This window comes from Lathamus discolor, chromosome 1, assembly GCF_037157495.1.
Source record: "Lathamus discolor isolate bLatDis1 chromosome 1, bLatDis1.hap1, whole genome shotgun sequence".
Lineage (NCBI taxonomy): Eukaryota > Metazoa > Chordata > Aves > Psittaciformes > Psittacidae > Lathamus > Lathamus discolor.
Window position 1 is genome coordinate 164523832 of NC_088884.1, and position 13413 is coordinate 164537244.

Sequence of the window (13413 nt, forward strand, 5' to 3'; positions counted from 1 at the left end):
AGGTGGAGGTACAGCTACCTGTGTTCCCCAAGAGATGTCCGCTAGATAGAAGGGGTTGCTGTATATGTTAGGATTCAGTCTTTAACTGCCATGATCCTTGCCCCTGTTATACAGCATTGGTGGGTAAGGGAGGAGCAACAGATGTCATCAGGCTGGACTTGTGTAAAACATCCGACACTGTTCTGCATGACATCCCTTTTTCTGAAAGGGAGAGACATGGATTTGATGGGTGGACCACTCGGTGGACAAGGAATTGGCTGGATGGTTGCATGCAAAAGAGCTGGGGTCAATGGCTTGAGGTCCAAGTAGACACCAGCGACGAGTGGTGTTCCTTAGGGGCTGATGTCGGGACTGGTGCTGTTTAGCATCTCTGTTGGTGACACGGACAGTGGGATCGAGCACCCTCAGCAATTTGCCAACGACACCAAGCTGTGTGGCATAGTTGACATGATGGAAGGAAGGGATGGCATTCAGAGGGACCTGGATGGGCTGGAGAGGTGGAACCATGTGAAGCTCATGGAGTTCAACAAGGCCAAGTGCAAGGTCCTGCGCATCGGTCGGGGCAATCCCAACCACAGACACAGGCTGGAGGAGACTGGGTTGGGCAGCCCTGAGGAGAAGGACCCCAGAAAGCCAGCCATGTCCTGGGGTGCATCACCAGCAGCATGACCAGCAGGTTGGGGGAGGGATGCCTTTGGGTGCATCTTGGAACAGATGAGTCTTTGGTGCTGGTGTGCTGGATGACATTGCTTTGAGCCATTGCCAAGAGTGTCTTAGTACGGTTCTGTATCACGGAATGAGGTTGGAAGAGAAGATCCATGCCCTTTCTTGAATTGGTGGAAGTCTGCCCACTGCTTTGATGCAGTTGAGGACCAGCTGTGGAACCATTTATCTGAGGTTCAAGGATAGTTTCTGACTGCAGCCCCTAAGGTTACCTGCCCTGCAGATCTCCTCAGATCTGAGTCAGAAGAGTTACAAGCTGCCTTGTGGAAAAGCCAAAAATATGTTTTCTCCAAGCCTCACCATTCAGGGCTTTCTCCTTGTATTTAGATGAGTGTCGGTGTGGTCCAGGGTAATCAGGACCATCTCAGATAGGTGCTTTGAATGTTGCTGGTTTCTCAGAATCTTGAAAAAGCCCCAAACCAGACCCGATAAATGGAAACAAAAGCAGAATCTTGAAAGGAAACTTATCTCCAAAATGCTTGACAAGGCTCAGAGAGAGGGTGTGTGAAACAGCAGTTTGGGAGCTCCCACAGAGAGTTCAATATAAGGGTTTAATCTGAGGCTGGGCCATGAGGGTTAACACTTTTCATTGAATAACTTTTTGAGGGTCAATGCTGCAAGGTCAGGAAGTGTGGAGCAGAGACCTGAGCACTGAGGAGCAGTAATCCTTGTTTGGTGTCTTCTGGCAGCAACCCTTCCACTGGTGTAATACTAGACACATAAAATGGGGTTATTAGGCAGCGTGTTCCTCGGTATACAAGGAGCTTGAAATGTCCTGCACCCCCTAGACAGGGGTTCTTCCTAATGGTTGGACTTGATGATCTTAAAGGTCTTTCCCAACCTAGTTGGTTCTATGACAGTGCAAAGGTAAAATGAGAGTTCAACCACTGGGAAACATCAGAATCATTTGCCTTACTGTGGTTTACAGGAGCGTGTGAGGGCCCTGTAGCGGTGTTGGATGTGGGGCCGTGGTATCCCCAAGCTGAAGTTTGGAGCTGTAAGCACGCTCTAATTGTTTTTCCAGAATTACCCGTGGATCAAACTGTGAAAAGCTTCACAGTAAAACACACCTTCAACCTTTTGTGAGATCTAATCCATGACTTTTTACCCTAAATTGCCATAGGTGAGCTAGTTGCAACTTCCTTGGGCAAGGTCGGAGGTGTACGACAACTACTGGAGGGTTGCCCAAGATGATATAAGGAGAGGTGAGGGCTGGCGTGCTGTCACTTGCTGCTGGAGCTGCCTCCAGGCTTTGATTATCAAGCTTGGAATGTTCCAGTGTTAGAGGTGATGGCACCGGGGGCTGGAGACATCTTGGAGTGCTTTCGGATGGAGGAGACCATTTCCTTGGTGCTACGTTGGCTGCTTGCCGCAAGCCCCAGTGCTTTGCTTGCGGTCATCTTTAATGGAAGCATGGACTAGGGCACAGCATATCCTTAAGTCAAAGCCTGTCTGTTTACTTCTTCCCTCCCTTCTCCATCTGCATTCTCTTTTCTTAGTGAAAGGACAAGGGGTAACGGGTTCAAACTGAAACAGGGGAAGTTTAGATTGGATCTAAGGAGGAAATTCTTTCCTGTGAGGGTGGTGAGGCTCTGGAATGGGTTGCCCAGGGAGATTGTGAGTGCTCCATCCCTGGCAGTGTTCAAGGCCAGGTTGGATGAAGCCTTGGGTGGGATGGTTTAGTGTGAGGCGTCCCTGTCCATGGCAGGGGGGTTGGAACTGGATGATCTTGAGGTCCTTTCCAACCCTAACTGTTCTATGATTCTATGACATTGGTCTCTGGGAAAACAAGCCTTTTGTCTGCATTTTTCCTCGTTAATAGCTTCAGTGAATGAAACAACCCAGTTACCTCTGTCATGCCCTGATTGTCAGAGAGCGTGTTGAAACAAACCCGCTCAGAAAATAATTACTCTTCCCTGGTACCTGAGTACTTAAAGCTGAGGCTTGGTCCTGCACGGTCGTGTGCACCTGAGTCATTCTGGGATGGGGAGGGTGAGAGTTGGACCCTCTCATGTGTGACTGGTTTTGGTTGTGATTGCCTCGCTGCTCTCCCTCTCTCTTACTGCAGGGTTTGGTTCAGGTGCAGTGAGGCCAACGAGAGGTTAAACCAAAGTGTGGGAGTTCTCACTTAGGCTTTGAGTCATAGAATCAGAGAATCACAGAATGGTTTGGGTTGGAAAGAACCTTAAAGCTCCTCCAGCTCCAACCCCTGCCATGGGCAGGGACACCTTCCACTAGAGCAGCTTGCTCCAAGCCCTGTCCAGCCTTGGCACTTAGGCAAGAGATGCCTCCTTGATGCTGTATGAAAATGCAGTGTTAAACCCCCCTGATATCAAGAGTGTGGTGTATAGTGTTACATGTAGCAGGGACGTTCCTACAAAGGCACTCAGTATTTAAAAAGGAATTGTAAATTATTAAAGTTAACCAAAGAATAGGCATCCAGTTGCTCCCCGGTGAGCAAGAGTAACTGATTTATCTCCGCCCAGCTCACAAAGTGCTTGGGACTGATTAAACAAAGACCCAAGCTGTGGAGTTGTCAGGGCCGTGTGGTCTTTAATGTGTTTGCAATACCTCGTCCAACAGCCGTCCTCCTCCTGCTTTTAGTCCTCTTATCTAATTTTCGGCTTCTCTACTCCGTGTAAATGTGATAAATAAACTTTGTAATCGCGTAACTGAGCTACTTTTGATGCCTGCCTCCAGATATCTTGTTCTTGAGATCCCACCGCAGTGTAAATCAACACTTTGCTCCATAAAGGACTTCTTTAAAAATGGCTTTTGGTCTTTTATTGTACGGCTGACCTGGAGGACTTGGTTGCCCGAGTCTTTTTATCAATGCTAATGTGATAAACCTCTTTTTACAGCTCCTAAGAAAGGAGGGTCTTGCTAATTCCTTTCTCTGAGTACTGTATTGCAGGAGCTTCCCCAAAGAACAGTTGAGGTTTAAACAGGTTTTGTATAAAATGCTGAATGAACCAAGTTACTCTTGACAATGAACTCTGAGGATATAAATAATGCTGAGCTGTGGGCAGGGAAAAGGAGCAGGAGCGTGGAGGTGAGGATAAATCACTGGGTGAAAGCAAAAACAAAGGGCGAATTACGTGTTCCCCATCGCACACTTGGTGCCAAAAATTCCTATTGGAGCCAAATTGATATTTGGGAATATCAGTATCAGGAGCTGGATTGTAGCGCCGGGTGTGCCGAGGTTGGAAGAGTCATTTTTAGGGGATAAGTGGGAGGTGAAAGCAAAGTCTGGGCAGGGTGTTGGGGAGCACAAACTTGTCGAATGCTGCATTTCTCAACTTCGCGTTTTCTAATGAGCAGGAGTTAAACAAAATCACATTTTGGGCCTCGTTTCCTGTGCCGATGGTGAACTTTGTCAGACAAACCTCCGACAAATTGTTTTCTCTGATAACCAGTTAACACCGAGCGAGCAGAGAGGCAGAAACTCTTATCATCTTGACAAGTGACGGGCGCCCTTGCTAAAACTCAAACCAGGAGCTGTGTCAGTGCGTTGAGTTTACACCTTGCAATAATAATCCCTGCTTTTATCTGATCGGAGGGGGATTTTATAACTTTGGAATGGGTCTTTGGAAGGGAGCCAGCCCCACTGTCATTTGTTACTAACTCTCTTTTTTTCCTTCCCCTGTAGCCAGTCTGCTTTTTCTTGTCATAATGCTGCAGGAATATGTATCCCATTCCTAGGGATATTGGGAAACGGTATTTTAAAGTTCTGTGTCTCAGCCCATTAGAAGGGTCTATAAAACAATCACAGCAGCAAATGTGCAGTAACTAATCAAAACCACTGAAGCAAACCGCAGCACTGCTTCATTCCCTTTAAATCATAAAAACCCCTCTTCTTTTTGCCTGTGCCTTATCTCCCGTCTCATCAGGAAAGAGCTAATTAGATTCCTCTCAAAAGTTAATAGTGTCAGGTCATTGGTGGGTGGAGGTGACGGGAGGTAAGACACGCTCACGCGTTGGCAAACCAAGGCAGCAAACAAGGTGAAGTTATAAAAACCCAATAAAAAGCTATTTGTGTTTTAAAGGAGCTTGTTCCCCGTGTAGGTGGTATAACAGCTTTCCCTTATGGTGGGCACGGCCTCTGTACGCAGAGCCTGGAGGAGTCCACGACCTGCTCTGCTGCTCTGTGTCGTTCCGCAGCTTAGCTATGCAGGTTGGGGTTGGAGGTCTGGGGCCGTGTTTGCTTCATCACAAGCACTCAGGATGCTTTGGCTTTGACAAAAAAATGCAACTGCTGCTTGTTGCTGGTGTTTTAAATCAGCGCGTTTCTCATACAGAACATTGGGTCTGTGTGCTTGGTCAGCTGGGTTGGCCTGGTTGAGTTTTGATGGTTGGTGAAGGTGGAGTTGCTGCTCCAAAGCTTGAAGCAGCCATTTCAAGACTCACAGAATCCCAGCCTGGTTTGGGTTGGAAGGGACCTTAAAGCTCACCCAGTTCCAACCCCTGCCCCGGGCAGGGACCCCTTCCACTGGAGCAGCTTGCTCCAAGCCCCTGTGTCCAACCTGGCCTTGAGCACTGCCAGGGATGGGGCAGCCACAGCTTCTCTGGGCACCCTGTGCCAGCGCCTCAGCACCCTCCCAGGGAAGAGCTTCTGCCTAAGAGCTCAGCTCAGTCTCCCCTCGGGCAGGTTCAAGCCATTCCCCTTGGCCTGGCCCTACAGGCCCTTGTCCCAAGCCCCTCTCCCGCTTTCCTGCAGCCCCTTTGGGCACTGGAGCTGCTCTCAGGGCCCCCCTTCAGGAGCCTTTGTATCGAGGACTTGTATTTAGGACTCTCGTAGGGCAGGCTTGAAGGGAAAATCCCCAAAGCCAAGTCCTGCAAGGTTGAGTGCTTGGTACCGTGGTGTACAGGGAACGTAAAAGAAGCAGATGGCTGGGGAGAGAAACCTTGTAATGAAGGTAGAAGTGTTTTTTTCCCCTTGTTCCTTTGATTCTCTGTTTCTCAAGGATCAACAGCAAAAAGGATCAATTCTTCTGGTTGCATTCGGATAACAAAGCCCACTAAGCTCTCCATAGCGGAGATGTTCTCCTAGGGTGCCTGATGGCCAACCTCAGCCCATTTAAAGCAGCAAACGTAGGTCACTGACCTGAACTTGAGCGTGGAAAGCTGCCTTTGCTGCTGAGATCAACCAGCCTGGAAACTGCGTCGCTGTCAGGGGAACTGGGATTTCTGCCGTGTCAGAGCAGCGTGGGGTGTTCCTGTACAGCCAGGAGGCTGCCAGGCTGCTGTGCGGCTCACGTGGACGAAGAAAGTAGCTGTGCTGGGAGGGAGTTTCAGCTCCATCAACCGAATGCTTTGTGTGGTATTGCTAAATGTAACGTTAGCTCCGACCAGACGTTCGGTTCCTTACCTTCTGGTTTTTTATCGGTGCATTAAGCAGAGAGCCAAGAGATTGATAGCCTTGTATAATAGAGGCAATTTTACAGAATAAGACAAAAATGCGCTTGCTTTCATGTAAACCACACCAAAAGGTAAGGGGATTTTTCTTTATTATTATTTGATTTTTGTCCCTCGAGGCCCTTTTGCCTCCCCTGTAGCCCCAGGTCCCTCCGTTTTCAGAGGGCACGCCGGAGTGTCGCCTGGGCTTTGATGTGGTTTCTAAAGTGTGCCTCTTCATTGGGCTCCCTACAGATGCCTTGATGTGAAACAGAACATTAAAATCCAAATGTGCCTGCTCTGCAGGTCGTTTTTCATCCTTTATGGGCGACGTCAACTCCATTGCAGAGTTGTTCTGCTGCACCCCCAGCTCGGGAAGGTGAGGGTAACAAAGTGGGGGTAGGAGGGGGGAGTTCCTTGGCGGTTAAGCCCAAGTTTCTCCTTAGTTGCTTCCTCTGGGCCTCTCCCCAGCTCTCTCTTTCTCTCAAGGTGAAACTGAAACCTCGGTGACTTCACCCAAGCCTGTTGAATTTAAAGAAAATTTGATATTTCTCACTTACAGGTCACTTCAGTCCGGATTGTTTCCTGCCAAGAGCGGGGGTAGGGGGAATGCCCTCCTCTAAATGGAAAAGCAATTACTATTTCTTCTGGCGTGTACGTTGTGTCGTTCCAGCGTAACACCTAAGTTATGGGCTCAGCTCCGACGTCTCAGGCTCCCAGATGGATATCGATGGGCTGTGCCCATCGTGCAAGGAGGTGGGGGTTAACATGCTGTGATGTGCGCTGGAAGGGAATGAGCATCCACTGGGTTAATCTGGGGCCGTTTGTTGGTCTTTAAGGTAGAAATCCCTGGAAAAGCCCTTCTAGTTTAGAACTGCCCCCGCTGTCCCTTCCTAAATTCCTAAGGTAAAAATTGCTCTTGGTGGGCTGGAAGGCACTGTGCCATTGGGAGCATCTCTGTGGCTGCTGTTGGTGGATCTCTGGGAAGTGGGACATACTTTTTTCCCTTTTTTCTTTTTCCTGGTAGGATCCCAGACTTTTAGTTCAGGTCAAAATTCTTCCCTTGATAAACTTTATTTGCATTAAAAGTATGAAAGATGGCTTTAAACTAGAAGGGAGATCGAGGTGAGCTCTTGGGCAGAAGCTCTTCCCTGTGAGGGTGCTGAGGCGCTGGCACAGGGTGCCCAGAGAAGCTGTGGCTGCCCCATCCCTGGCAGTGCTCAAGGCCAGGTTGGACACAGGGGCTTGGAGCAAGCTGCTCCAGTGGAAGGGGTCCCTGCCCGGGGCAGGGGTTGGAGCTGGAGGAGCTTAAGTTCCCTTCCAACCCAAACCAGCCTGTGACTCTATGAAGATGTAGTGTTGGAATTTGGATGTTGAGCTCCTTGGCCTAGAGCGATGGCTTTTTCTAGAAGGCCAGATTTTCTTGACTTCTGGGTTTTCTCAATGCCAGTATTTATCAGGTCTTATCAATATTTGATTGGGATTTTATCAATATTGACATCTGGTCAGTACATTTCACCTACTACTGTGCTTCTCTTATGAGCGCAGCTAGAGCTGAAGGAAGACATTGATGCCTCTTGTTTGTAAAGGGATGGGGGACCGACGTACTGTGTCTTCTCAGAACGTGTCCACCAGGTCCTCTGGGGAGACCAGTTCTGTGTTCAGCCTAAAATGCTGAATGTCACATGCTTCAGGCTTCGGCAGTGAAGTTCAGAGCTGGCAGCAGCATCCTTCAGCTTGTCAGGCCAGATTTTCCCTCTCCCATGACCACTTTTCTTGCTATGGTCTTGCTACACCCTGTTTAATGTTCCGTTTCAAGCACAATGTTTGATCCAAAAGTTTGCATTTTCCCATTCTTTGATTTCTTCCCTTTCTGGAAGAAAAAAGATTACATGAATTTGAGAGGTTTTAATGAGGACACTGGGCTTGCTTTTGGTGTAATTTACAGTGCATTCAGTGTTACAACTTCATTACGCTTCAGTTGAGTAACTTATGTCATAAATTGGGTGTATCTGAGAGTGGAATCGAGCCTCGAACCTCTTTGTTGTGTCTGCTTCAGAAGGACCAAAGGCTCACCCCCCTTTTTGAAGTCCTAATTCTCTTTCTATGATGTTGCAATGTCTTTCTATAGAGTTGTGCTTCTGAAGTTCGAGATTCCTAATGCAAAAAGTCCCACTTTCCCACCCCCCGATTTCTTCAAGTATTGGCGTTGTTAGCGGCACTTATCCTCAGCAGTGTTCGCACAGCCCTTCTCCTGTGGCTTGGTTGCCGAAATCCCTCTTGTTGAGACTCAGCCCTTAAGAGATCTTTCAACTAAACTTGGTTGGTAGTCCCCTTGTTCTGCCATTCCTTCTCTTGTAGGAGCACTTGTGGTAACCATCGAGGATACTGCTGCTTTCCAACCACTAGAGGTCAAGATTGTGCTATGGCATAGCACAGGGCTGCCCCATGCGAGGTTTCGCTCCAGTTCTGGTGCATCTGCATCCAATCTGAGCTAATATATGTTTAATCTTATTACTAATTGCCATGTTCATTAACTAAGATGAGGCTGATTGAGTGTTCATGGTGTGAAGAGCACTTTGCCTTACACAAGAGTAGGATTTTACCTGGTTGGGATATCTGTGCTGTGCTTGGCTTTTAGTATTCTTCAGATCTAGAAACTACACAAGTGATCTGTCTCCGGTGGGGTCTTTCTTCCCAAGGAGGGATTCAAACGGGAGTTGAGCTGAAAAACCCCTATCAAAATAAAACTTGCTCATAACTTATTTTTGTGTGATATTCATGCTTTTTAAGTGTTGAAAAGGAAACAGGTTTGAAGGTTTGCACTCCCGATACAGAGCTTTCTGTTTTCTGCAGTTCAGGTAGCAAAAGTAATCGTTGAGATGATTTATTTTTAGTAGGTTCCACTCATTTTAATTGTCCATTGTTTTCCTGGCATGGTTGGTTTCACTGACAACCGTATCTGCAATACATTTCCAATGTTCCTTCTTCCTTCTAAAGCCAGGCTGTCGTGTTAGCGAGGGGCAGGGGATGGTCCTTTTGGTCACCTTGTTTGTCTCCTGTTGCAGGGGTGGAATAAAATACCTGGTGCAGGTTTGACTTGGGCTGTGGAAATAGAGTTTATATCAATAACTAATATATATATATATGTATATATAAAAAACACATTCTTTTTTTTAGAAGAAACCTACCCTGTAAAATAACACTTTCAGAAAGACATCTGGATGATTTCCAGGCACCTTTCTTGTTATATATAAAAAATATATATAGAAAAATACGTGAGAAATCCTATAAAGCTGCATGTATACATCCATATAAATTTCAGGTTCACAGCATGTTTAGTTTCTGGTTACAACAGAGCATGATCCCACATGTGCAGACCCAGCACAGCCTGTTTTGGCTTGGCCTTTTTCCCCTTGTTTTGGCCACGATCAGGCACTTGTGGCTGCATGCCTCTCTGTGCCATCCTCCCTCCTTGCCCTTCCCCATCAGTTGGAAGTTATCTTGGTCAACTCTCATGAACAATTGGGGTGAAACCACTTTTTCTATCAAGTATTGTGGTCCATAACGGTGATAAAGCCAAGCAGGTTTCTGCAGCAGAGCACATGCGTTGACCTCTGCTGCAAATAAACTTCCAAGCCCCAGGAGCAGATATCAAGAGTGGTTGGAGGGAGCTCCGTTGATTCCATGGGTTTCCCTCCCTGAATCCCCGCGCTGCTCCTGGCGAGTGAATTTTTGTTCCATACCTTTTACAGCTCATTCTGTACATCAGCAACGTCCAATTAAACTCTCCTGGGGTACCACAAAAATGCTTTCAGGAACCTCTGGGGTCCAGATGTGGAATGTTTTGTGCTGACATGGGTTGAAAAGAGGAACAAATCCAACGGTTAAGTACGTCCTTTAATTCAGCCTGTGACAGTCACCACATGGCCTATGGGCTAATATTTCTGCATCTGTGCTGTAAATAGATCAATATGGCAGTATGATGGGTTTGGCGTTTTGATTTGTGAAGAGTCAGAATATTGTTTGTATTGTTGCATAATCCCTGGAATGGTTTTGAAATGAATCTTCTGTTTCTCTGGAGTATCTGGGTTAGGGAAAACATAACGTTTGGAAGTTGCATTTAGTGTGTGTTTTATTTTGCCTCATTTGTTCTATTTTGTGACTGATTGCATCTTTGGGCTGAAAAACAGTCTAAACTAAGGGGATGCCCTTGTAAAAGGTGAAATCTGCTTCTTTTTTCTAGGCACAGCAGCAACGAAACCTGGACAATATTGTATCACAGCATCCCAGGATAAGCGGGGGGAAGAAGTCCAAGAAAGAAGCCTGTGCAAGCTCAGAACTGGAGGTAAAAAACACTAGCCCCATGTCTGAGCAAGATTCGGGTATCCTGGATGTTGAAGATGAGGATGAGGATGAAGAGGTAACTGTATAACATAAAAATCCAGGAGACTGGGCAGTTTGGGGGTGAACGGTAGCTTCTCAAACAGTGTTCGCATCTCGTCTTTCCTGTTGCTATTAATCGTGTCATAAAGATGCAGAACAGGCTGTAGGACATGGGGTGTGATCCAATATTGGATTATTTTACCCCATTGTCCTTGTTCTTGTTAGCAAGCTCAGCAGAGGGGTTGAGTGTTGGATAAAAACTGAACAGCCCATGTCTCCTGTCCCCCAGCACAGGGGTTACTTACTTGGGCAGCAGTTTGGTATCCATTCTTCATTTAGAAAGAGATAAATTCACAGAATCCCAGCCTGGTTTGGGTTGGAAGGGAGCTTAAAGCTCCTCCAGCTCCAACCCCTGCCACGGGCAGGGACCCCTTCCACTGGAGCAGCTTGCTCCAAGCCCCTGTGTCCAACCTGGCCTTGAGCACTGCCAGGGATGGGGCAGCCACAGCTTCTCTGGGCACCCTGTGCCAGCGCCTCAGCACCCTCCCAGGGAAGAGCTTCTGCCTAAGAGCTCAGCTCAGTCTCCCCTCGGGCAGGTTCAAGCCATTCCCCTTGGCCTGGCCCTACAGGCCCTTGTCCCAAGCCCCTCTCCAGCTTTCCTGCAGCCCCTTTAGGCACTGGAGCTGCTCTCAGGTCTCCCCTTCAGGAGCCTTCTCTTGTCCAGGCTGCCCCAGCCCAGCTCTCTCAGCCTGGCTCCAGAGCAGAGCTGCTCCAGCCCTCGCAGCATCCCCATGGCCTCCTCTGGGTTCACCTCACATGTCAAGAGAAAGGTATTTTTAGCTACAGCTGGTAACGGAGTTAGGTGATATTTGTTGCCCTGAACTTGGGAGCCTATAACCAGCCAGACAAGTAGATGAAAAACAAGTTTCTGATGTTTAAAATAGTGCAGGTTGCTCAGGTGGCTCTGTGCTCATGTCCTGCCTTCTCCCCTGCCATTCACTTCTCTCCTCTTCATCTTTCTTGTGCTTCTATAGCAGCATGAGGAGACCACTGATTCCTTCACCACGACCAAGCTGCAGGGTGCAACCCCAAAGCCCATGCGCTGCGCTGAAAGTGTCTGTGTGGGCTATTTATCACTGCATCAGAATGGAAGTAGAGAAGTTATGAAGAAAAATGAGTGCAAAGAGCACATTTTCTTTAAAAAGACACTGTTTTGAATAGATTAATTTTTATATTTCCCTGTTAAAAACTGAAAATATGGCTCTTAAGTTGTTCTTGTTCCTTCTTGCTTCCAGAATCTCTCCCTTGCTGTGGAGTGGGTTCTTGCAGAACTGGGTAGTGATGTGAAATGTCGCCACACTTGTTGGGTAGGCAAAGTTTTCAGTAGAATTAAGAATTAGGATGGAGTTTCAATTAGAATTGAAAGGTGTAAGGAAAAGGTGAAGGAATTACTAAGGAGGGAAGAATTTGACGATGTTTAGAATAGCACAGTTGGGAGTTGTGTTCATCACAGTGATCTAACTCATCTTGATGCAGACGAAATCCCACCTTGTGCTGTGTTTAAAGCCAGGCTGGTAGTAAATGGATGGACTTTCCGTAGGGATCAGGTGTGTGGTGGAGGATGTGGCGGGTCCGGAGGGACTGGATGGGGCCGGGGTGGTGGCTGCTGTCCGTGGTGATGAAACAGAGCTCAGAGGGGGCAGCACCGCAGGAGCCCCCAGCTGCCTGGCCTGTCTGTGTGGAGCCTCATTGCCAGTTCCTCTGCTTCTTCTTCACCCATTCGCTTAGGCAGGAAAAGGGAAGGACAGGGTTTGGGTTCCTAGAAAGCCTGGGCTGCATCGAAAGAAGTGTGACCAGCAGATCAAAATAGGTGATTCTGCCCCTCTGCTCTCTTGAGACCCCACTTGGAGTACTGTGTGCGGTTCCTTCCAGTAGAGCAGCTTGCTCCAAGCCCCTGTGTCCAACCTGGCCTTGAACACTGCCAGGGATGGGGCAGCCACAGCTTCTCTGGGCACCCTGTGCCAGTGCCTCAGCACCCTCATAGTGAAGAGCTTCTGCCTAAGATCTAATCTAAATAGAAGGAAGAGGTGCCGCACTGTAGAATAAAGTCTGTAGACAAGTAAAGAAATGATCATGAAGCATTTTAAGATCGTAGTGGTAGCTTTTGCTCTTGACCAGTCACGACCAATAAAGCCAACCAGAAACAACAGGTTTCTGTTTGGAAGGCAACCAGTGAAGACTCGTTGAATATGGAAGGGGAAGAAGGAAAGGTACCTTGCACCGAATCCTGCTCGGAATTGACAATGGGATGCTCTGGGGTATTTCTGATTAAGTTTAGGTAGGAGGGCTCCTGATCCTGGTGCACAGGCTGGAAAAAACAGAGTAAATACATATTTTTTCCTCTAGGAATTGTCTGGGGCCCTTCAGGAGGCTGTGTTATCGAGTCCTCTACCTATGCTGGATGAACTGTTCTGGAGAGCCTTTGCTTTCTCACTACATGGAGCAATCCCTTCCTCACTGCAGCAAAATTTATGGGATAAGCTTTGAAAGGGAAGAAAGAACATGCTGTTCTTTGCTCATACTGTTGCATGTAGCTCATTCCCTTGGAGTAGCACGAGAGCGAGCTCTGCCAGCTACATTCAAGAGGACAAATATGAGATGTGGTTCTCCGCTCCATTAGCCTTCTCCAGTTTGGAGACATTATGGTCCAGACTTAAGTACAGATGCCTCATTGAGGTGGAAGCTCCCATTGTAATCAGAGTGAGGGAGTGGGCACAGCTGTAACTGGGCTGGGAGAAGGCTCAAATTCAGTTTTCATGAATGTCAAGTTGCAGAAGGAGAATTTGCATTTCACAGTGAGTAGCTCCACAGTCTGCTCAATTTGTGCCAGCTGTTCCCTTTGTAGTAAAA

The 13413-nt window shown here is 47.6% G+C and overlaps 1 protein-coding gene across 3 annotated transcripts in view; it reads left to right on the plus strand.

Annotated features, from left to right (window-relative positions):
* The window catches only part of EXOC6B (exocyst complex component 6B), a 307872-nt gene that overhangs the window by 123473 nt on the left and 170986 nt on the right, over nt 1-13413 (plus strand). For 2 of the 3 annotated variants that reach the window (XM_065662494.1, XM_065662509.1), the window contains one exon: nt 10364-10540. In XM_065662494.1, the coding sequence (XP_065518566.1) occupies nt 10364-10540 (177 nt within the window). The remainder of the gene's footprint in view (nt 1-10363; nt 10541-13413) is intronic. The other variant, XM_065662503.1, reaches the window with a different exon arrangement.